General features: G+C 37.0%; 3 protein-coding genes across 3 annotated transcripts in view; all 3 read right to left on the bottom strand.

The window, feature by feature from the left end:
- Positions 1–1,843: 1,843 nt before the first annotated feature.
- LOC145906969 (uncharacterized) lies at positions 1,844–2,302 on the bottom strand. Its single transcript, XM_082994416.1, has one exon. The coding sequence runs from the start codon at positions 2,300–2,302 to the stop codon at positions 1,844–1,846; it is 459 nt and encodes a 152-aa protein (XP_082850542.1).
- A 6,325-nt stretch (positions 2,303–8,627) lies between these two features.
- LOC145906968 (intelectin-1b-like) lies at positions 8,628–12,471 on the bottom strand. Its single transcript, XM_082994415.1, has 13 exons — positions 12,384–12,471; positions 11,940–12,106; positions 11,457–11,481; positions 11,252–11,400; positions 11,057–11,192; positions 10,418–10,496; positions 10,129–10,192; positions 9,833–9,988; positions 9,643–9,764; positions 9,514–9,591; positions 9,286–9,465; positions 9,145–9,233; positions 8,628–8,731 (listed from the first exon to the last, which is right to left on the bottom strand). The coding sequence occupies exons 1-13, from the start codon at positions 12,469–12,471 to the stop codon at positions 8,628–8,630; spliced, it is 1,437 nt and encodes a 478-aa protein (XP_082850541.1).
- A 4,518-nt stretch (positions 12,472–16,989) lies between these two features.
- Positions 16,990–25,514, bottom strand: part of LOC145906967 (uncharacterized) — a 65,960-nt gene continuing 57,435 nt past the window's right edge. Inside the window, exon 2 of the mRNA XM_082994414.1 lies at positions 16,990–17,161. Within this exon, the coding sequence (XP_082850540.1) occupies positions 16,990–17,161 (172 nt within the window). The remainder of the gene's footprint in view (positions 17,162–25,514) is intronic.

Raw genomic sequence — 25,514 nt, 5'->3', positions numbered from 1 at the left:
TCTATTTATCATGTTTTCTCGACAACCGCCGAAATAAAAAAAAACATGGAAATGACGAATTAAGTTTACAGAAAAAAAAACTGACAGAAATCACAGAAAGGTTTAATGGAATCAGGTTTCATTATACGGTACAATGTTATATGACCAAAACTCAACAAATCCTGGTTAATATTTCATTACGTGTTACGTCACCGAATTAGCGTAGCGTGGTGATATTATGTTGAATCTACATCAAATGTTTCATCGGAAATAACTTAAGGAACTGCAAGCTAGAATTGAAAGTTACAAGTTAACTTTTCCTCGCGACTTTGATCTGATGAGATTCTCCCCTGCTTGTGTGAAGCCACAACCATAAGCATCCAACTTCTCAATGTTGTGAACACATGCAGCCAATGACTTCGTACTTTCATCCGTCAAATCGTTTCCGGTCAGATCAAGAAACTCCATCTAAACAACAAAATAACTTAAGCTTGGAGGTTAGGATCATGTTATGGTTGTAAATATCTAATTATGTTGTTGTAAAATGACCAGAGTGGATTTGTAATAACATAAACTAAAAAGTCAAAAATCAACACAGCAAGTTTTTTCTTATCAGATTATTACGTCAGTGACCACATATCATTGTTTACAACAATGGGTCCAAATATTTGTCTTGACGAAAATCACAATGATTTTGTAAATAGTTCTCATTGTTTCAAAACAACTGACGTTGTTAGCATGTAGACATGTTACAGCGAAATTTAGGGTTACTTTGTGAGCTTTTTTATCTGTGTAAAATCGTCCAGCTTTGATCGTCCATATGATCTTTATGCTTGCTTCGTGATGAAAATTTGTCATGAAGTCGTGGAATGTAAAATATTTACCTTCCATTGTTTTTATTTTGTCGCGTAGCAACCAACATTAAGCGCATCTCGTAGCTGAAAGTTTTTATTCCAAAATACCTCGCACTGGTTTCACGAAATAGTTGCCTTACTTCATAAATCTATAAAACGTGTAAATCTTTTTGATGGAGTAAAATGTTGGAAGCAGACATACATAAACACAAATTCGACAACTTTAAAACAGATGAAATTTAGCGAAAACGTGAAAGCAAGGGAATAATAATGTTCGTTGTTTAAATAAACAAAGAAAATCCACGTATACTCAGAACATCAAGCAATTAACTTGGAATATTCGTGACGTGTCTTTCCTCGTGACAGTGGGGCCAGTTGCTCTTCATTCTACAAATCGCTCAAAACGCGAGAGAACGTTAAGAAAAAGGCAAAATATCCGTTACATCTGCTTTTCTCCAGAACTTAACAATAATTGTTCTCACGAATGTTAGCGGTGTAAATACTGACCCTTGCAACTCAAAACATTCCATCCCCAAATATCTTCGGAACCAAAGAAAAAACACGTCGAGAACCAAATAAAAATAGAAAACCTTTTTTTGCAAAATGAGTCAAACTTGGAAAAAATAATGTGGAGAATTCTCAGATTTTTACCAATCACGTGACAATAGCGTGACGTAGCTGTGGATTGTAAGTGAATAGTTGTGAAAATTAACGTTGTTGACGCTGCAGTAGTTATGAAATCAGTAAGAAACAAATGAAAGGCACCACGTTTTGTGAGGAATTTTGACCCGGCATGAAAACTTAAACTGTATTTTACCAAAACCGATGATGTCATATCACATGCAAATGAGTGTAACCTGTGGCGTGCTTGCTCTTTGTTCGCAGTAAATCGAATGATGCGAACATGGCGTGACACATGACACGTGAGAGAATCGCAAGACAAAGGCAACACGCACTGAAACTAACACAACCCGCGACGGTACATCTTTACAACATATTATGTCGCTTCATTACTTCTCACCAGAAGCGGGTTTTTCATTTTTTGGAGTTAGGCCTCTCTTTTTAGCCTTTGGTGTAAGAACTGGCTGTGTTGCATCAATAAAGGCCGGCTTAAGGCGATCAATGGAGACTGTTTGCCGAGTTCCAGAAAAATCTAACATAAAACATTTGTCGTTGCGCGTTACAACATGAAAAGGTCCCTGATATGGTGAATTAAAAGAAGGACGGTATCCATCTTTCCGAACAAACACATACTCGCAAGTAAAAAGCAAATCAGGAACAAAAGTACGATAAGTTCGATGGCGGGACATTGGTACAGGTAGAACACGGGAAACGGAGCTGCGAAGCGTTTTAAGAAATTGCGAGGGTTCAACGGCAGTGGTGGTGTGCGGAATGCAATCACCCGGTACAGCGATCGGTTCGCCACATACCAGCTCAGCGCTGGAGGATTTAAGATCATCTTTCGGCATGGCCACACCATTGGCACCTCATCTATCCAATTTAAAGAGTGGAGTCTGGCCATTAAGGAACTTTTTAAGTGTCGGTGAAAACGTTCCACAAGATCATTTGCCTGAGGACGGAAAGCTGTTGTGCAGTTGGGCTTAATACCAATAACATTGGTAAAAGTCGCCCACAGATGCGATGTAAATTGCGAAGCTTTATCGGAGGTAACTTGAGATGGAACGCCAAATCGGGCTATCCAATGGTGAACAAGAGCACGTGCGCAAGTTTCTGTGGTAGCATCGGGCATAGGTATAGCCTCAGGCCACCTAGTAAACCGATCAACGATTGTAAATAAGTATTTGTTACCTTGGCATTGTGGAAGAGGCCCAACAATGTCAACGTTGATGTGTTGAAAACTGCTTGCAGCTGTAGGATAATGCTTCAATGGTGCACGCGTGTGCCTGCCAACTTTTGCCTTCTGACAAGCATTGCACTGTTGAGCCCATGTGCGAACTTGCTTATTCATGCCATGCCAGACAAATTTACTTGATACCAGCTTCTGTGTGGTTCGAACAGAAGGATGCGCCAACCCGTGAATCACGTCAAATACACGACGTTGCCATGGTTGTGGAATGATTGGTCGAGGGAAACCGGTTGACATGTCACATAAGGGCGTTAAACCGGGTTCAAACTTTATGTCTTGAAGCTTTAACTTGGTAAGCGCTGTGCGGTATGCTTGTACTTATTGGCTTTGTTGAGCAGCAGAGAGGGCGTTGTAATCAAGGTCAATATATGTTTGACCTGCAAAGGAAATGTACGACAGGTACAATGCATCTGCAACAACATTTTGTTTATGGCGTTGCTGTCGAACAGAATGCGGTTACGACTGCTTCATCGGTGTGAATGTTAAAGGCTTGTGATCAGTGTACGCGGTGAACTTTCGACCTTCAAGAAAATATCCAAAGTGGCGAACAGAAAGATGCAACGCCAAGAGTTCACGATCAAAAGTGCTTTGTTTCTGCGGGTCGCAGATGCTTGCTAAAGAAAGCCAACGGTTTCCAAATTCCATTGATTTGCTGCTCCAATACCGCGCCAATAGCTTTGTCCGACGCATCGATCGTTAATGCCGTTGGAGCCCGTGGTTGCGGATGGCACAAAATGGTTGCACGTTGCAGAGCCATTTTTGCGTTTTTAAAGAAGGCATTTAATTCAGGTGTCCACTGCAGCTGCAAATTTTTACCAGAAAATTGTTTAAAGAATAGGTACATGATTTTAGCAGCCGCAGGAATGAATTGATGACAAAAATTAATCATACCAGCAAACTCTTGTAGGCCCCTAATCGTAGTTGGGGGCGGAAAACGTTGAATGGCTAAAACTTTGTCAGGAAGTGGCTGAACACCGTTGCAATCAATTCGATGTCCCAAAAAATCAATTTGCGCTTTTCCAAAAAAGCATTTATTCACGTTAATGACAAGGAAGCAAGTCGTTGAAAAGTTGTTTGAGATATGTGCGGTTTAACGAGGAACTCGCAACCAGTATGTCATCTGGGTAAACAAAGGTGAAATCCAATGATTGACAAACAGAATCCATAAAGGCGAATCCATTTGAAAGTTCCAAGTGTCTCACCACGGAGGCTGCCAGGGTACGTAGCAGATCATTGCATATCTTAAAAGCTGGCAATAAACATGCGTATACGATTTCATTGCGGATTTTGTAACATGCACTTTGCCAAAACTTATGATGTCATATCACGTGCAAACAAGTGTAACCTATGTGCGGTTTGTGAGGATTGTGGCAAGATGTTTAATTTATTCTGCTTGATTTAGTGAATAATATTTTTCATCCATGATTGCTTTTAGGTTTATTTCACTTCACAACATCAAACGACACCGAGAGAGACATTGCAGGGGAGCCCAGTGGCGCGCGATGTTAGTTGATCGTGATTATCCTGTTTCCTATGTAGAACCGTCTTTGTTAAAACCAGTTTATTTTATAGTTTTTTGACTAAATCTTGGGCAAAAATTCACCCTCAATTGTAACCCCTGAAAATACATAAAGCGACCCACGTGGGTATTACGTCTCACATGTTGTAAAATACTGATGTAAATTTCACCCTCAAGAATTTCAAACTTAAAGTCGCCGATTGTGGTTACTGCTGCGCCAAATTGTCAACAACATTTTTCGACCATTTTTAACGAAACTTCAGGTTTCAGTTTAGAAACATCACATCAAGTGTCCTGGAAGTCATATAATGTCCATTATTAGTCTCGGTATAAGGGGAAATGCTACAGTTAGGAGTTACATGGAGACATGAATACTGGCAGCATTGAACTGGCGTAGTTTGTTGCATTAATTTCGATGCTTTACTTTTTTATTCCGACTAAGATATGAAATCACTCACCGGTTTCTTCAATAGTTTAATCTTCTCAAATAGATGTTTGGCACCAACACTTGTCAGACCGCATTGACGCAGATCCACTTGTTCAATGTTATGGATGCAGTCGGCCACGTAAACCGCACCACGATCTTCTACATTGTTGTAGGAGAGGTTAAGCGTCTTCATCTGAATGAAATAATATCAATGTTAAACAAAGTGTGAATAACAACACAGATAAGTGATATCAAAAAACAAAACGTTGAAAACACGAATCAAAGAAGTAATAATTAATTTGCATTTTGGCGAAACCGATGACGTCATATCACATGCAAATGAGTGTAACCGATGTGCGATTTGCGAGGCCTGTGGCAAGATGTACGTTTAATTTGTTCGCGCTTGAGCGCATAAGCGCGCGATGTAAGTTGATCGTGATTTTCCTGTTTCCTATTTGTAACACATTGGGGGCGTGGGCGCAGCGAAACGATTTCGCGTTTGCCCGTTGACGCCTGACAGTGCGACACCGGGTACCGACATCAGTAGTCGAATCCAAACGAGGTAAAGCTCCCGAGTTTTTCATTAACTTAGCGTGACTTCGACGTCGGACAACACGATTCAGGACCCACTTCGCTACGTTGTGGACTTCTTTGAACCGAATGAAAGTCACATGTTTCCGGGCGATAAACTGACGAAATGACTAATCTAGGCTTGTCAAAGCCAAAAACGCGAAACAGGACCACGTTAGCGGATGCGTTAAGCGTGAGCGACCTCGGTTAAGACAGTTTCCTTATTAACTGTATTTGAATGTTTTCATCGCATTTATCGCAGAAGTCCAAAATCTCCGCCTGCTTTGCGAAACACGATCGCTACCGACACAAGGCTATATTCATGCAATTTCGTGCAATGCCGTCCAACCTCATATTCAAACCATGCCCGCTAGAGGATCTCGGTTTCTTTGATTTACTTCAGTCATTTGAAAGTTTTGAAACGAACACAAAGTGATCGCGCGATACGTTCGTGTATTTACACCGAGAATTTTACAGCGACCTTAACACAATCGATACAACGTGTTTATTTTCATCGGAACCCATCCCAGGGCATCGGGCGAACGGGAAATTACAACGCGTGCTTTAGCGATTGATGAGGGGTAAGTGTGTTTTTAAGTACATCAAAAAAAGTAAGTCACCACGTTTTGCGAGTAAATTTGACCCGGCATGAAAACTGTGGGTTTAACCACGTGCGTGTTGTCGATCAGGGTCGACATTACACAACCTTTTGCGCTGGAAAATTTGTAGCAAAAATATTTTTTTCGAAAATTCGCTTCTTTGAGTTACGTGCGATTTACGCCGGTTCTTTGCAAGAAGTTCGCAAGGCTGCGAGAATAGAGGGAAAAATGAGGCAAAATGCATAGGAAACGAAACCAAAACGACGCAAATGTTTTGTTCAAGAGCGCGTGTTTAAGGACGGTGTTGAGTTTGTTGAGATTTTTTGTTGCTTCTCCTTCAAAGTAAAGACGTCTGAATTAGAATGCTGACGTAATCTCAGCTTTCATTGAGAAGGGTTGAGGAGAATGTTGAGCATGAATTGGGGTCATTTTCAGTGTTACTGCTTAAACAGACAAAGAAGGTTAGGAGAAAATCACATTCCAGGTTTGTTACATTGTTTGTTCAAGATAATGAGACGATGTGTTATCAAGAGATCTTCATGCTGGTGGTTTGATTTTAATGGAAATATAATAATTGATTTGTAACGTTCGAACCAAGGTTAATGCTGACAATCCGACGATTTCCGTACTTCGACACCGGGTTGAAAAATATATGAATTAAAAAAGTTTTGCAAAGAAATCATTTGCAGAATTGAAAAGAGAGAGTGGAAAATGTATTTTACCAAAATCGATGATGTCATATCACATGCAAATGAGTGTAACCTGTGGCGTGCTTGCTCTTTATTCGTAGTAAATCGAATGATGCGAACATGGCGTGACACGTGACACGTGAGAGAATCGCAAGAAAAAGGCAACACGCACTGAAACTAACACAACCCGCGACGGTACATCTTTACAACATATTATGTCGCTACATTACTCCCCCCTAGAAGCGAGTTTTGCACGTTTTGGAGGTCGGCCTCTCTTTTTAGCCTTTGGTGTAAGAACTGGCTGTGTTGCATCAATAAAGGCCGGCTTAAGGCGATCAATGGAGACTGTTTGCCGAGTTCCAGAAAAATCTAACACAAAATATTTGTCGTTGCGCTTTGCAAAATGAAAAGGTCCCTGATATGGTGAATTTAAAGGAGGACGGTATCCATCTTTCCGAACAAACACATGCGGGACATTGGTACAGGTAGAACACGGGAAACGGAACTGCGAAGCGTTTTAAGAAATTGCGAGTGTTCAACGGCAGTGGTGGTGTGCGGAATGCAATCACCCGGTACAGCGATCGGTTCGCCATATACCAGCTCAGCGCTGGAGGATTGAAGATCATCTTTCGGCACCTCTATTTCGGACCTCTGTCCAAATTTGAAGAGCTGGAGTCCGTTGGAGCCCGTGGTTGCGAATGGCACAAAATGGTTGCACGTTGCAGAGCCATTTTTGCGTTTTCAAAGGAGGCATGTAATTCAGGTGTCCAATGCAGCTGCAAATTTTTGCCAGAAAATTGCTGATGGATTAGGGACATGATTTTAGGAGCCGCAAGAATGAAGTGATGATAAAATTGCATATCTTAAAAGCTGGCAATATATATGCGTGTACGATTTCATTGCGGATTTTGTGACATGCACTTTGCCACAACTAATGACGTCATATCACATACAAATGAATGTAACCGATGTTCGGTTTGTGAGGATTGTGGCAAGATGTTTAATTTGTTCAGCTTGATTCAGTGAATAATATTTTCCATCCAGGATTGCTTTTAGGTTTATTTTACTTACCAACATCAAACGTCACCGAAAGAGACATTGCAGGAGAGCCCAGTGGCGCGCGATGTAAGCTGATCGTGATTATCCTGTTTCCTTTTTGTAACACATTGGGGGTGTTGCTTAATTTTACGCTACATATTTAAGTTTGCATTCATGGACTTAGGTTGCATTTCCAGTCTGTCATTGTTCGGAATCTTCTTTTCACTGGGTTACGGGTAAATAGGCCATTTTTACGCCGTCTTGTCAAGTGTGCTTCATTGCAAAGTGTAGCGATAGCCACGGTTGTACGTAAATAGTGTTTTTCGCGTCCTTCTGTGTGATTATTTCCCAGCCGTTTTGGCGTCAAATTAATATCAAAACATGTCTAGTTTCCAAACCACATGTTTTTCCAAACATGTCTAGTTTGTATTGTCAAGTGATTTGATGGCTACTTTGAACGTGTTTAGTTTGGTCAATAAGTTTTCCCCGTGTAACTGTCCTTTAACGTCTTTTAGTAATCGCCCTTTCCTTACATAACCAGGTATTCGTATTTTTGAATTTTTTACTTTTATAAAGGTACTTTCCCTTATGTGGCAGACCTTCGCTTGTTCTTAGTTATTTTACGTTGTTTGTACACTTTGTGGAAACTGATGATGCCTTTTTCATGGGATTTTCATGGTTGACTCTCAGTTAGTTGTCCAACTGTAAACAGTTTTCTTTTTTTTAATATGAATAGGTTTTGTTAACATACCAAGCGTCGTGCTATAGATATTTTTATTTGTATTCCTTCGAAGCGAAGCGCATATTTAAATCAAACTATCGCACGAGCGGCAATCACATTTCAAGTCATGTGTATCACTTCGCAGTACACGGGGATTCCTGTGTTATTTTATGAAAATACTACAAATCTTTAGTGTTTTTACTTGAAGATAACAGATGTGACAAAATACTATGTTTGCCAATCGCAAACCGAATTACAAGATATACAAGGATACTTAACACTAATAGCATACAGTAAATTTTAGTGGTACAAAAACGAAAAAATTTAAAATGACATTAACGATATTTCGTAAGCAATCAGATAATCAACGATAAAAGATCATAATTGTTGAATTAAGATCTCTTTGTGAATGAGCAAAATCAACGGCATCATCATCTTGGATGGTGGTCCCTTCCAATCCATTCCAGTCTAAATACATTTGCAGTAAGGACATGCCATTTTCTCTAGACTATAGTGGAAAGCAATATCATTTCGTGTGTTCCTTTGGTTACAAGGGCGTATCATTTTTATTGCATGGCATATATGTTGGCATATATAATTTGGATCAAGATTTTGACTTGTCGCGTAAAGGTAGCTTTACTAAACATTGCCTGTAGCCCAATATTATGTAGCCAAGTCTTTCGTTTTGGTTCAATTTTTGCGCAGCCTGTGTAGGTGGTGCGAATCATCTACATAAATGTCCACATAAGCCTTGCGCTTATACGGCAGTGTAAATTGGTTACTGAATTTGCTCCAACTCCCGCATTCCAGTAGTTAACCAGGAAATGCAGAGGGGTGCACGTTTAAATATATATTAATTTTTTACATCACAACAAATTTACGTGTAAAGTCGTTGCAATCGTAGCAAATTTCTTCTTTCGTGTTCTTTGTTCCACCGATGCAAACAAATTCACTTCTCCAATCGTTTACCCTGATAAAAAAAATATTTAAATCATTTCAAAACCATTTTATGCGGCATTTACCTGACACCAGGACACATAGCATAGACACTTCCAGATCTTCCATAAGCTCGAAATTGAATATATCCAGTAGGAAGTGGTTTTACGTGAGGTGGTAACATTTGGTCAATCTCCGATATATCGCCAACGGAAAATTGAACGGGCACCGCGAAAGTGTCATCATATAAATTATCTACAAAACAACTACATATCTCAGCACCGCCCGTGTTTAAAACACAATTTTACTCAAACTAACTTTCAGATATGATTTCCAATATTTTTGTCATCGCTTCTTTTATTTCTTGAGATTGTATCAGAATCCCTTTGTTTCTAAAAAGGCATTTTTAAATCAGATGGTCCAAAAACAACCATTTAGTCTACCTCGAAAACATGGTGTATCCAATTATCATGTTTTGCAATGTTGATTCAGATTCCATGTAAAGTTGATAAAAAGAGGAGTAGTTATATGTTGTAACCACCAGATTGCCAAACGAATTCCAGATCTACATTTGCATGAAAAACATTTCACTAAACGCTGCAATTGCAATTTTTTAAAAAGAAAAAATATTACCGCTTTGTTTGAGATGTAAAAAATTATATCGCATATGGACGGTGACGTCATTCCGTATCGGCATTTTGCATCATAATATAAAGTTGTTTGTTGGTTTGATGTAATATTGTCTGCAAAGCTAATTTGCTCATCAGAGTTTGGTCGATAAGAACGAATCTAAAACGAAAATAATTAGGGTTATTCTTATTGCCGGACAAATTAATTAATTAACTTTTATTCGTGTTATTGTGTAATGTCTGATACCACCTCTTTACCCCTAGCAAAAAGTTGTTATAACATCCATTAGAAATTCCTACTTTGAGCAACACAAAGAAAGGATGAGATTTCCTGCTCGACCAAGTTGTATTTGCATTCTGACAACTGAAAAAGATATTTTTAATATTTGAAAAAGAATATGAAAATGTTCCATGCCTATAAGAATTTCCATATTCTATTAGTCGATTGTAACAGTGGGTCCCACAAGCTGCATCAAACTGAAAGTAAATCTAAAAATTTTAATTATTTGTTAATCAACCTGCATGCCCGATGGATCATACATATTGTTTCCACCATAAAGAACAGTAGGGTTTGAACCGTAATCATAAATAAAAGTCGGAAATCAAACTGGTGATTTCTGCAGATCGTTGTTCAAGACGATCCAAAATTGAATCAAGATCAGGAAAAACTGAAATAAATGTTTTTATCGTACCAGAACCTCAGTTACTTCGCAAATACAACTAACTGTCTTTTGGAATTAAAGGATAATGATAATAAAAAAGTTTCTGCAAGTTTCCTCCACAATAAGACAAAAATCCGTTGTTAGTGTAATATTGCAAAAACAAATTCTGTCCGCTGGAATTCACCGGTGTATATTCAAAATATGCATTGTTTTGTAGTCCGAATTGGTGCATGTGTCAATTGTTCCATAAGTGTTTCGGTTCATCCAGTTCTGAAAGTCTGAATTTTGTTGTTCTTTTTAAAAAAAAGGTTACGCCAAACATTACTTAATAAAAATATTTGCACGATCAAAATTATTCTTCATTTGAATGCATCCGAAATACAGCATGACTTGAAGCAATTACTACACGAATTGGTGTCCGGCATCAATATTTTGATATATTACAAATACTTGAAAAATTTACTTAATTCACCTACGAGACTCGTCCAAACAATAACACTGCGATAAAAATCATTTAACATAGAGGAACCACCACCAAATATTGGTGAAAAAACAATTAAACAAACCTTTTATTAATTCGTTGTCAAGATCGCAATGAAGAAACCAATTATCGTCGTAATTTTTGGTTGATTCAAACGTCATTTGGTTGACGGTTGCAACCAACATCCAAGCACCTCCAGCTGTTGTCATATCACAATATGTCTAAAAACCAACCTCGAAAAGTTGAATACTGCATATTATTTAAAGCCTCAGCGAATCACCTCGTAAGAATTATCAAGAATTTTTGTAAAATATGTACCATCACCAAATCCAGCTGCCTGAAGCTGTATGCATGAGGTCGCTGGATTGGAGTAAGTGCCGAGTTGTGTTTCTGCAGAGATGGTTGTTTGGGTGGTATTGTAAAATATTGCTAAAAATAAAATAAACCAAATTTCTTTTCGTAAAAAAAAATTATTCAATACCTACTTTCTTGCGCGATATCGTCAGAAACCTAAACATAGAAGAGGTTTTAACAAAAACCACGAAACCATTACGCAGATTTTCATGCTGCCCAAAACAATTTTACGGTGCAGAATATTAACAGAAACTAAATACGACTGTCCCCAAAAATAAACAGAAAAAATCAACAAACAACAAAGATGTACAGACATAATTACTTGACAATAAACTGAGGTCAATTATCCAACACCTACCATTCAAACTTAATTTTAGTTTTCCAGGAAATAGTCGAGAAACAACCTTTGAGCAGCAGCTCATAGAAATACTGGGCTATCATTAAATCACAAATGGATGTTTAATTAAAGCGTGTATGGTACATCATTTGTGACGAACTGTTCCCAACAACTATGTGTAGAGACCTAACTAACCCTACTGGTTATTGGAAAGAAAATTAGAGGTTTTGTGGAATAGTTGTAAAACGTTGTTATGTCAACACGTATATTAACTAACCTGCTTTTGTGTGAAATTCAGCAGCGTCAACACAAACCCCAGTGTTGTCAATATAAGCAGGACGGCGAAACCCAAAGCCATGATCAAAGGTTTGCACAGATTTCGTGATTTTTGCACGTGTGGAGAAGAAGCAACAAAATTTGGACGTTGTGGAAATATTGGGTGTTCTGCACAAAACAGTAGCTTTGCATTTTTATTGAGAAGCTGTACCGAATAAAATGTCACAAAGTTGAGAGATTCGCGAAACTTTTTGCGTAACTTTACAAGAATCTAGCTTTTTAATGACTATTGTCATTTTACTTTGAAAAGATGGGAAAAGGACCTAATAATTCCAAAACGTTCCTTTTTTGATTGTTAAGTTCGCGATCATTAAATGTATTTGAAAAGGTTTTCGAACAGACCAAATGAATTGCTACCAGTCCAAGGAAATTTGAAACAACTAACCTTTTCCCACAATTCCATGTGTTTGTATACTGCTGTTAATTTCAGTACTTTCGTAAGCATTTTCTTCGTTGACGTATACGTTTGCCATTATAGGAAGATTTTGCAAACCACGTTTCGATGCAAAGGTTTATCTGCCCAACTACTTTCACTAAGCCTTCACTATTGATGTACTGTGCCTTCCCTGTGTTTTCGCTCTTAACATGGCGTTTGTGCAAACATATTATTTTACGATGAGTGTGGGTGATAAATATTACACGCGAAGCCAACGCGTACGACAAACATTATACATCAACTTTCATTTTAAATTGTTTAACTAGTTGTTTGACCTACACACGCGTAACGCCTAGCTTTAAACATATAACTGCTTGTAGGCTACAAATTCAACTTACTATTTCCAGCAAAATAATTCAAACAATTCCAAATAAAGTCAAACAATTCCGGTGAAATACAAGAGCATTTGGCGATAAAATAATTGTTTTACATTATATGTCCTGATTTCTTGATTGGTGTAGTTGGACGAATATGTTTTGATATCAACAATGTCTCTTGCATAGTGCAAGACGAGTTTTACAGGAAGGTAAACAAAGTGAGGCAAATATGTCTTATTTTCATATATTTGTGTATATTATCATTGTATACACTCTGAGACGTTCAACTGTGTACACGAGAATTCTGTCCTTGCTATGCGTTACCACTAGCAATCAGAATATTTAATGAAGACTACACTTACGTAAGAATAATTCTAGAAGATATAAAAAAGATATATTCGCTTTCAGATTTCTCTTAGATTTTGTCGGATCATTTACGATGGTATCACACTCAACCCATTTTATCAGATAAATCGGACGTTTCAGTTTTAAGATTTGTTGATGTAATGTGCTGCTTCTTCGTTGCCGAGGGTGAATTAACTGAGATAATTATGTTTGATATAAAAAGAGATTACGCAGTCACGTTTCTCACAAACTGAATTTGTTGCCGTTGCGCAGACCGCTAAAGTTTGATATGTAAAGAGTATGACAGTTGGTTCCGCCAGTCCGTAGCGATTGTACATAATTGTTACATTCACTTTCACCTGTCGACAGTGCATTGGCGTGCGATGTTACTACAACCCAGAAATCAATATGAGATCGCCAGTAAAGCCCGTTTAAACAAGAAGATATATTCAAGTAAATGTGATTTTTCGTTATATGCTATTGTTTTGCGAAATTACTTGCCTTTCGCCTTTACACACTTCTTTTGATTTTGATTAACCTACGGGGATACACTTGTCATGTATTCATTCTCCTCTGCTTTCGGTTGCAAAGTTGTAAAATTCTTTGCTGTTGTTTGAATAAACACGAAAAATCAGTTAAAAATTTGAACAGCCTATTTTGACAAACATTTACCTGTTTTCTTTTCCATCACTTCATCAAAACTTTCGTAAGGATTTTCTTCAACACAAGCATTGGCCATTTTGAGAGGTTATTTCAATGCATGAGCATTTAAATATTCTGCAATTGCACCAAAGACAACGCATATGTAGGCATATTGTTGACGTTGTGGTAAATAACCAGATGAGCGAAATTTTACACCACCGTAAAAAATAATGTCACGAAACTTCGCGACTACTTTACTTTTATCTTCCCCTGAAACGCTAAATACCTGATACAAACATTGGCGAAATAACAGCAACACGTTTAAAATTAAACCTCCTTGTTCTTGACAACGTCTCTAACAGCACAGTTCAAAATAAACCTGGTAAAATCTTGACTGGCGTTTTAGTATTTGAGGCCATTTTAAAGCACATTTTTAATTACTATCACTTTCTCGAAGCTAACAAACCGCCAACAGATATCCCCACCCTGCGCATATAAACGAAATTTAAATAGTGCCATATAACCATAGAAATGGTTTTATAATGTACAATGTTGCCAACTTTGCCCCTCTGAGGTCAAGGTAGCTCAACATAATTTTATATCAGCCCTGGGAAGAAGAAAAAGAGAAGGTTAAAACCATTTGGTTTTTATAACACTTTTGTATCCACTTCTTAAACATTTACGTTCCTACCCTATAAAAATCTGAATGTTTATTTTGCACAATGGTCTGTGCCACCAGCTGTGTAACAACGATCCGTTGGAAAGTCAACAATTCTGTTTACTGAACCAAGTGAAACCGATAAACCTGGAAGGAGTTCCATTGGAATTAAATTCTTGAACATTACCATAAAACCAATATTAGTTCCAAATCACCGATTTTTTTAATAATTTAAATTTAAATTGTTTTGCCAAGAGGAGGAAATCATCATTTATGATTTGTGGTACAGTTTCTGTGTTACGTAATACCAAAACTTCCATAAATGTTCTTGTTTTTGTTTTGTATCTTCTGTTATGAATAACACAAAGCGAGGTATGCCCACTGCAATCAAACTCTGGTTTGCGGTGACAGTGCTGGGTGTGCCGTAGCTGCACTATTTGAAAGAACATGTTTGTTTTTGACAATTTAAAGTCAAACTGTTTCGACAGGGCGCTATTCCAAACTCCTGCTAGGCCTCTGATTGTTGGTTCGTTTTATTATTTTCGATGTTTAACTGTGGTGTTGAAACTTACACAATGGCATTTTTATGGTGCTGATGATCGCAATGAATCCACGGGTTCTTCGAATGATTTAACAAGGATAAACTTTTCCATTGCCTTTTTTGTCCAGCTGATCATTTTCCTGGCAATTTTCCATAAAATTTTTAGGATCAATTACAGTCTTATTTACTCCCAAAAAATATGATTTTATGCATTCACAGGAAGGTAATCGCTTTTCAACGATGCCAGGTGCGTTCTTGTAAACAATACATTTACTCATCCCAAAAATTCACCATCACGCGTACAAGTTGTCGAAACAAATGGTGAATGACATAAAACTGAAAATGGACGAGTCGGGCAACACAAAAGATACATCAATTGAACTTTCGTCTTCCGGGGTGCAGTTAAGTGTATTCCTTACATCTTTTTTGCGAAATGAAGACTCACTTGGTTTGCAGCTCATTCTCAAATTGCACTAATGATGGACGTGTTCGAAACGTTTTCATCTAATGTATAACAGCACATAAGCTAAGTTTTTTTAATTTATTGAGCAATGGAAATCTCCATGTTTCGCACATTTTCAACAAACGTGTCATCACCCATTTTGCTCGACGCACAGGTGGTTGGAATATGAAAAACGTCTACAAAAAGTAAAATGAATTAAAGTTAAATTTAATTAAGTTAACATATTTGGTTCTTTACCACATTCAGGCAAGCAATGTAACATCGCAACCGGCCATGATTGTAGGATAATTTAAAACCCAAGAACAGGATTACCAACAAGTTGTAAAACAAATGTATGTTAAAACACGAAGAGAAAACAGAAAGTAGTTGTGCAATAAATCTAAGCGGTTCTCGCGTTAATGACACCATTGTTCGCATTCGTAAAATTATGTACAGCAGTTGCTTCCTAATGTTTAAATTTCAAAGAATTCAGGAAATTAATCTACAAACTATTGTGCAAAGTGCGTCACTTACATATACATTTGTCTGAAATGCTCCCCGTCCAGTAGTTAATGCTTCTCACTACTTTTTGGTAATGAGGTATGCAGGCTTGGCAGCCCAGGTATTGCAGCATAGCTGAATTAGCCACTTTTTTCATACAATTCGGAGAAAGATGGCTACATCTCAGAAACCAGTGGGCGTATCAAGCTACGTTTTTCGCCAGAAAATTTTGAAAGTAATGACCATTTCGTAGTTTAATTATTTTGTAATTAATTTTCCATGTCACGTGCACATTTTTTTCAATCCAAAGAAATTTCCAAAGGGAAAATTCCAATGATTTATGTTGTAAAAGGTAGCTACGTCAAATTTTTACAGAAAAGTGTTTACTTTGGCCTTCAAAAATGATTGAAGTGTTTCAAAACAGCTCCACATATCCAACGCCTACTAGTGACGAAAATTATATAGTGAAAATTGTAAAGCAGTCTCGGAACTGTATTGAACTCTGTGATATGTAATGGCTGAGCAAACGTAGCCAACAAATGGATTATTTGAAAGTACAAATGCTATTACAAACGGATAGAAATTCGTTCTTGATCCATCATTCTATGTACGATATAACTCTCCCAAAACACAGAAACTATACTTTTTTTAGTCTAAAACCATTTTGCAGTAGCATAAGACATCTGAAACAGTTCCACTCCTTGTGTTCCAATGTTATTTCTGTAAGAGATTAAAATGCAGAGAGCTTTATCACATACGTTACAGTTGAAGGTTTTTTTCTCCAATATGAATTTATTAGTACGTGTTTTCTTTGATTGCTTGATTTCAGTGAAAGCATTTTTACAAACCTAACAATCATATTGTTTTCTTCTGTGTGCGTTCGATGGTGGAATTTCAATGGAGATATTTAAAATATTTTTAACAAACGTTGCGTTTAATTGGTCTCTCCAATGTGAGTTCAAACATGTTTCGTTAGCTGGCTTGATTGACTGAAAGCTTTATCCAAAATCTTGCACTTGTATGGTTTCTCTCCAGTATGAATTCTTCGGTGTTTACTCAATTCGTCACAAGTTCGAAAAAACTTTTCAAAAAATATCGCATCTAAAAGGTTATTCTCCAGTATGAAATCGTTGATGGATTTTAAATTGTTGATGAGTTTTGAAACATTTTTCGCAAACATCGTATCTGAAAGGTTTCTCTTTAGTTTGAATTCGAAGATGTGTGTTTAGATTAGTTTTCTTAGCGAAAGCTTTAGAACATAAAGTGCACTTGTAGGGCTTCATTTTGTAAACTTCTTCAGAGTAACTATTCAGATCACTCGTATCCTAAATGTAAGTATGGTTCGTTACATTCGCTAGAACAGCTTTACTGTTTTGTTTGCATTTCCCTCTTTATTTCTTGTTTTATGATTCGGATAAAGTTCTTTCTACTATGAAGTAACAGAATTGCCATGAACCACAATTAAAGGTATTAACACGATAAACTTTGCTTCCATTTGTTATACTAACAAATATAGATCTGCACAGGACAAAAATCTGGTAATCAAAATATACATTAATCTGAACCATAGTAAAGTTAACTGGTTGCTTTATGCTAATCACAATTTCGGGTAATGCAATAATTTGTTGATTTATATCAGTTAAAATGGTTAGTTTTGGTATTTAATAGTTCCAAATACTAGATATCGAATTATCAAAGCCGTTCATACCTTAATTGCAAACTCCACGTCACCTTCCAACATATCATGCCTCAAAATGTCTGTTTTCTGTCAATCTCCAATCATAATTTCTTATACCTCCAAATGTATGTCACCCACTCTGTTACTCTTACTAGTCGTTCGTTCACACAGTTCCCTGTGCGATTTTCACATAGTTTCGTGTCTTGTCGGTCACAAACGACGCTACAGCTGTGCTGGACAGGAAGTTATTGTTACTTTACACTCATTTAGCACCACGGCTTGCAAAGAGTTGTCTTTGTGTTCTGTAGAAAGCGAACTTGAATGGTTTCCTGATTTTTCGTTGCCTGATTTTTCCGTTATCGTGAATTTGGATTTTTCATCATGACTAAAACTTAGCTAGTAGAAAAAAGTAATGGTGTATCGCCAGAGTGTGTAAGTCCTCAATTAAACTGTAAACAACATTTTATAGAAAGCTTTCCATGAAAACACTTTATGTTTGACTTCATTTATTTTGACATGCATGAATGATTTTCAAACAAGTTACACGGAATTGTTTCTTCATTGATGTAGAGACGATTTTGATAACCACAGTTATACATTCTGAACGGAGTGTTGAATGTTAACATTAATAATTCGGTCAAACATGATTCTGAGTGAATTCTGCATTAAATCACAATTAAACTATGTTGCTTCTGTGATAGGTAAGTGTTTCCCACTATACCACATAATTTACTATTTTCTTGTGCCTTTCAAAAACGTGTAAGAAATCATTCAAAAAGATTATAAACATTTCTCTGTAAAAACATGTGACGAAAACTCAATGTTGTGCATGAATGGATACACATATACAACAGTTAAATTATGAGAAATTTCCACGTGTGTTAGCAACTGATATAAAATGTGTACAAATTATAGCGGTGCAACACGTGTGGCTGATCTATTACTACAGAACACAAAGACAACTCTATGCAAGCCGTGGTGCTAATTGGATGTAAAGTAATAATAATTTCCTTTCCGTCAAAGCTGCAGCGTTTGTGACCAACAAGACACGAAACTATGTAAAAATCGCACAAGAAACTGTGTGAACGAACGACTAGTAAGAGTAGCAGAGTAAGTGGGGAGCATGTGGAGGTATATGAAATTATAACAGGAGATTGACAGAAAACAGACATCTTTAAACACGGTCGGTTTGATCATTCGAAACAAGCCTTTGATAATTCGATACCTAGTATTTGGAACTATGAATACCAAAACTAGTTATTTTAACAAATGTAAATCAACAATAAAGCAGCGAGTTGCTGTTAATTAATTAATGTATATTTAACTTCAAGATTTTTGTCTTGCTCCCTTGAATATTTATTGCTATAACAAGTAGAAGCAATGTTTATCGATTTAAACCTTCAATCATGGTTCGTTGCAATGCTGTTGCTTCACAGTGGAAGAACTTTTTACGAATCAAACAACATCAGAGGTATAACAAGAAACAAAGAGGGAAATGCAAACAATGCAATAAGGCACTTCCAACATATGTAACGAACCATACTTACAATTAGGAGACAAGGGATTTAAACAGTTACTCTGAAGATATATAATTTATAGAATGGAGCCCTACAAGTGCACGTTATGTTCTAAAGCGTTCACTGAGAAAATCCATCTAAACACACATCTTCATATTCACACTGGAGAGAAACCTTTCAGATGTGATATTTGCAAAAAATTATTTAAAATTCGTCACGAATTGGAAGTCCACCAAAGAATTCACACAGGAGAGAAACCATTCAAGTGTAGGATTTGTGACAAGGCTTTCAGTAGATCATGTCATCGAATGTCACACGAACGAATTCATACTGGAGAAAAACCTTCCTGATGCAAAAAACGCTTCAACAATCGCTCAGACTTCAAAATCCATCAACGAATTCACACTGGAGAGAAACCATTCAAATGTAAGATTTGTGATGAAGCTTTCAATCAATCAAGCTCTCGAACGAGGCACTTTCGAACTCATACTGGACAAAAACCTTTCAGATGCGATGTTTGCGAAAAATGTTTCAAGACTCGTCACGTCTTGCAAATCTATCTACGAATTCACACTGGAGAGAAACCATTTGAGTGTATGATTTGCGATAAGGCTTTCAGTACATCAAGTCAACAAATGGTACACGAACGAATTCATACGGGAGAGAAACCATTTCAGTGTAGGATTTGCGACAAGGCTTCAGTACATCAAGTCATCGAATGGTACACGAACGAATTCATACTGGAAAGAAACCTTACAAGTGCAACATCTGCGATAAGACTTTCATTGATGCAGATAAACGAACAATACACATACGAACTCACACTGGAGAGAAACCATTTAAATGTATCATATGTGATAAAGCTTTCACTACATCAAGCTCTCGAACAATACACTTTTGAATTCATACTGGAGAGAAACCATTTAAATGTAACATTTGTGATAAAGCTTTCAATCAGTCTAGCCATCTAACGATACACGTTCAAATTCATACAGGAGAAAAACCTTTCAGATGCGATATTTGCGAAAAATGTTTCAAAACTCGTCAAAAATTGCAGATTCATCAACGAATTCACACTGGAGAGAAACCATTTAAATGCAGGATTTGTGATAAAGCTTTCAGTCAATCAAGCCATCTGAGGACACACGTTCGAACTCAAACTGGACAAACCATTTAAATGCAAATTTTGCGAAAATTATTTTAATTTTTAGTAAAAAAATTCAACTGTAACTTATGTGACAAAGCTTTTTTGTCAAATGCGACATCTTACTGCACGTTCTGTTAATTCGAAATGGACAAACTTGAATTAACAGAATTTGGAATCTTCGTGTGGATGATTCCTCTGAAGACTGTTAGCTTTGAAATTATTTTTGTAAAAACAAGGTCAATCACAGTCATGCAAATATAAATACTTATGATTTCGGTTACGATGCATGAAAAGCTAATTTAACAGATGTAAGTTGAAAAATAGTTTCGTGAAGGTTACTTAGAACTTTTCGGACTGATTCAAAATTTAGTGACAAAGACATGTGTTGTTGACATGTTGTTGACGTTCCTTGTCTGAATTGTGCAAACCTTCCATTAGCAGAATAAACATATTTAGATAAACGTGTGTGGATAAGCAAGGAACAAGTCGTTCCCAATAAGGTCGTAGACTCGTTGATTTGAACGTGATGCAATGTGGAGCCTTCGACATTAAAAATACATGTGGCAGGACATTTTCAAGGAACCAGCATGTCACTGCAGCGCAACGGATCTTGATACTGCAGAGCAAATTTCTTTCATCGCCTTTTTTCTGCTTTACGCGTCACTTGTCATTTGTTTCACTTCATTACTTTTGTGTTATTGTTTTTTTAGTTTTTCGTTTTTAAGGACTGCGTCTGTACATATAATGTTTCTGTTGCTGCCAGGCATATTGTAATTTAATATTCTGATTTTCTGGCACTGCGGAGGGTTGAATCTTTTTGTGTGACGGCCGATCTTTGACGAGATATTCAATAGGGATAAGAATTTTTCCTCAGCGCGTTTCGGATGATGTTAATCTCTTCGTCAAGATCTTCTTTGCTTGATAGCAAAGAATCCGCTCTTTCCATTAGGGTCCTGACAACCGCCTTTTTGTGTTCTAATGGATGCGCCGACCGGAAGGAAGGGTAGCGGTTGGTGTGAGTCGGCTTGCGGTAAACACGAGTACCGATTTTGCCGTCCACGTTCCGGTATATTTCCACGTCCAACAATGGTAGTTTTTTACCTCTAGAGTAAATTTTATGGAGTCCTCAATGCCGTTCAGTTGGCCAAGGAAGGACTGGAGGACCGAAATATCGATAAGGCAAAACGTATCATCAACGTAACGTCTCCAAAAACGTCGAGGATATGAAAATGTCCCTCGTGGATATCACGTCGAAGATCGGCCGTCACACAAAAAGACCCGACGCCAACCAGAATTAAGGAGCACCGCCGCGACGTTGCATCATAAGACGCAAGTAAGACAGCGTTGGCCAAGCATGCTGCCTTAAAAGGTCATCGGATTGCCTATAACAACGCTGAGGATTTGGAAAAGGGGGCGGATCACACAAAGCGCCTTTTCCTAGAAGCGCTACATATCCATGAGAACAATCGCTGCGTCAATGATAGGGAACAGTGCGTCTATTTCCTGGTGCTTTATAATAACTTGCTGTAACTGTTGTTTCCCGCCCTTTTGATAACAACATGTGATTTCACAAGCGGTGTTAACAGTACCAGTACCCTTCATATATTTTTTCGTGGTGTACGTTTTGTTGGATGACAGACGAAACGTCGGCCAATAAAGTTACGTTTTTTATTGCGCCAGAAGATATTAAAATAACGTCTGTACATATTATTTTTTTTCGTAAAAGTCTGTAGGATATTCCTTCTGTATCGCTGTATGTACTTGAAGGATAATCACCGAGGCATTTTTGTTATCAACTGCAGGTGATGTGCGTTTATTTTCTAATAATATCGTAAAGGTCTGTGTTTTATTTTCATTTTTCAGTTACTCCATTTCTCACGAATAATACAAACAGTTTGGTGAAGAGATTTGTGCGTTTGAAGCAGACTGTCGTTGATTGAAAGCAATGATCTTCCATCTAATAATTTCTTGCGTTTTAAAACTACATGAGGTAACTGCTCTTTGATTCGTTGTACAAATTCAGTTGTTGTTGAGGAGTGAAAATAGGAAAATAAAGCTTGTGTCAACAACACATACATTTGTTACTAAATTCTGGATCAGTCCGAAAAGTTCTAAGCAACCTTCGCTAAAATATATAAAATTACACAAACTGAAAGTGCACAATATTTCAACTTTTTTCTGCTGAATTAGCTTTTGATGCATCGTAACCGAAACATCAGTATTTATGTTTGCTTGACCGTGGATGACCTTGTTTTAACGAAAATTTGTCAAAGTTAACAGTCTACAGATAAATCAACCACTCGAAGATTCCAAATTCCGTCAATTGAAGTTTGTTTCAAATTGAAAAAACATGAAGTCAGGCGTCCACTCAACCCTATATCGACATTTGTGGCAAATTGGTAACGTTTAGAATACATGCAACAAACACACCCTTAATGAACGTTTTTTGAGCGCTGGTCAAGAATATCTCATTCGTTACGTTTCAAAGAACGACAATTTCGCAATTGGAAACATTGTTATGGTAAACTGCGATAGTGGAAACGGCGGAAGTTTTCGAAAACTGTGCTATGGTAAATGGCGGTTTGTTGTTTGTTTGCGGTTGTAGTTTGAAGGCTTTGCTTTTAAGTTAGTGAGTTAAACTCATGCATCTCAACACTCATGCATGTGGGCGAAGATGTAATTGAAGTAAATACCAACGATTTTTGGTCAGAAATTTTTGTAAACGTAACAAATTTGTCCACACGGTCGATTAGGTGATATTTTGTAATGGCTGTGAAAATTAAAAGTTAATGTTTTTGTTTTTAAATTCTGAAGATTTTCCATTATATACAATAAATGTAAGGTAAATTGATGGTAACAAATAATGTGGAAGGTCTATGGGGAATGATAATGGTAAAAATGATGATGACTTGTCGGAAAATATTCTAATTTTGATGATGAGCAGAGCTTAGTTTGGCAGTTTCTATGTTTATATTGATGGGTTTGGTAAGTTAGATCAAATACAAAGTGTTTTACTAATTTGAGTATTACTCAAATAATTACGCCATTGTTGATTCAGTACTTGAGGCCATAATTGAAACCTCGATATTTGCCATGGGATGCAAAAACTCATTTCCGCCAAGCTACATTACAGCTGTATCAGCAATCCTAAATTACAGCCATTCATGGGAGGAGTCGATTGGTTGGACTTTCACATTGGGCGGAGCAGAATATAACTTGGTCGAAAATATTAGCTTAAAAGTTTTGTTTATGATTGCAATCACCAGATGTTTTTTTTGCTAAAGGATGCTGTGGCAATTGGATTATAAACAATTAACTTTCCTTGGGTTCTATTATTTTCTTGCGGCAAAAGCAAGTTTCATAAATGCATTTTGAAATGTTATGTATGACTGCTTATGACAAAAAAAAAAAATAATGCAAATAAACAAACATAATAATCATAAAATAAAGTACCCTAAGTGTTGTATCATTTTTATTCGATTTCTAAGGTCATTTTACTATTTTAGAACTGCAGGAATTTTTTTTTTCATTGAAATTTGTCCCTCAATTGACCGGTGTGACAAATTTGTTACGTGATAAAAAAAACCTAACCCCTCACCCCAAATTAATAATTTTTCTTATGCAGGTTTATTAGTCTATCATTAAATCATTACCACAGAAAATTATTTTTTTTCTCTAAATTTAATAATTCTGTCCATAGAGGGCTTAACGTATTTTAAAATTTTGAGAACAAAATTTCGTTACGAAAATCAAGACAAATAATGTATTGTGACTTTACCCACATGCAATAACGCGATGCGAGCACGATCTGTAAATGGGAGGTGAATAATTGCATACTTTTTACGTTGAACAATTTTTCGACGTGCAATGCTTGCCGTCTTTGTAACATCGCACGTGCGCACACCTTGTAAGTCCAAGTCCGCGTTTGTCTCATAGCAAGTTTTGATGGTGAATGAAATTTGATTCGTTTGCAATAGCATTTATTTTCCTGTATTTTCCTGTAATGAGCACGAAACCGACAAGTGCTAGTGACAAGTCACATTGATAATTTTTAAGAATGTCAGTCTTGCCTTGCATTTCTCGGCCCCGCCTGCGTTATAATAGGTACAAATTAAGGTTGCTGCTATTTGGCTGTACATATTCATCCACTGCTTAAAGCAAGGAAAACTAAAGGTATGTTGTCTTGAATCAGTTAGTGTTTGTTGGCGCTCCTTTAACTTTACCTAATCAGGCGAATACCACAATCTCGTGCAAAGTATGCGAATCTTACATCAGCCATGGTTTTTTACCTATTTTCGCATGACGGTAGATTTATTTGATGAACTAATATGCAAAATTGCTCCTGAGATAACGAAACAAAATACTCATTTGCGAGAACCTACAGTGAGAAATTTTAACGATTATTGGTTGCTGATACTTTTAGTGCAGCTTTTACATATGTAGCTGACGTACAACCGAAATACTTTGGACATATGTTTATTGTGGATGTAACTTTACGTTTACGCAAAGTTGCCACGACCTGAACCATGAACTTGATTACATTTTAGATTTTTATCCTGACGTAGATTCATATTTGGATAGACTGGCCGTCAGATCCAATGATATCACACGTTTAATATCTGATTTTTACTTTTACGACAATGGCACGTATTCTTATCACCTATACGATGATGGCAGTTGAATATTTGATTCCTACGAATGCAGGTATTACTATTGCAACAATTGAACAAATACTTTTTCTAGATTTTTCTCTCTGATTTAAGATATACGTTTATTGTCGGTCATTCCTTCCTCTGCATGGGAAATACTGTGAACTACGGTGAAAGATACAACTTTATAACAAGCAATTTTGCAACGAAGCGCTTATGACGTACGACGAAGTAGAACTGAAAACTATTTTGTTTTTTGATTTTGATTTTGTTTGATTTGGATAAAGGTCTTTCTACTGTGAAGCAACAGAATTTCAACGAACCCAAATTGAAGGTATTAACACGATAAACAATGCTTCTACTTGTTATAGCAATGAATATACATGTGCACAGGATAAAAACCTTGTAGTTAAATATACAATAATTAGTTGACACAAACTCGGTGCTTTATTTTTAATTCATAGCTGATAAAATGGTTAGTTATGATATTGCATAGTTCCGAATACTAGGTATCGAATTATCCAAGCCTTGTTTCGAATTTCCAAACCAACCTAACTTGTTTAAAGATATCTGTTTTCTGTTAATCTCCTGTTATAATTTTATATACCACCACATGTTTGTCACCCACTCTGTTACTCTTACT

This window comes from Ascidia mentula, chromosome 6 (genome assembly GCF_947561715.1).
Source record: "Ascidia mentula chromosome 6, kaAscMent1.1, whole genome shotgun sequence".
NCBI classification, from domain to species: Eukaryota; Metazoa; Chordata; class Ascidiacea; order Phlebobranchia; family Ascidiidae; genus Ascidia; species Ascidia mentula.
Note: the sequence above shows the minus strand (reverse complement) of the source record. Positions and strands in the feature narration are given on the sequence as shown.

Coding starts and splice junctions, on each gene's coding strand:
- LOC145906969 (XM_082994416.1), bottom strand. CDS start 2,302: ATGCCGAAAGATGATCTTAAATCCTCCAGCGCTGAGCTGGTATGTGGC.
- LOC145906968 (XM_082994415.1), bottom strand. CDS start 12,471: ATGGCAAACGTATACGTCAACGAAGAAAATGCTTACGAAAGTACTGAA. Junction 12,107..12,383: donor ACATGGAATTGTGGGAAAAG/GTTAGTTGTTTC, acceptor TGTTTTGTGCAG/AACACCCAATATTTCCACAA. Junction 11,401..11,456: donor TGACGATATCGCGCAAGAAA/GTAGGTATTGAA, acceptor TTTTATTTTTAG/CAATATTTTACAATACCACC.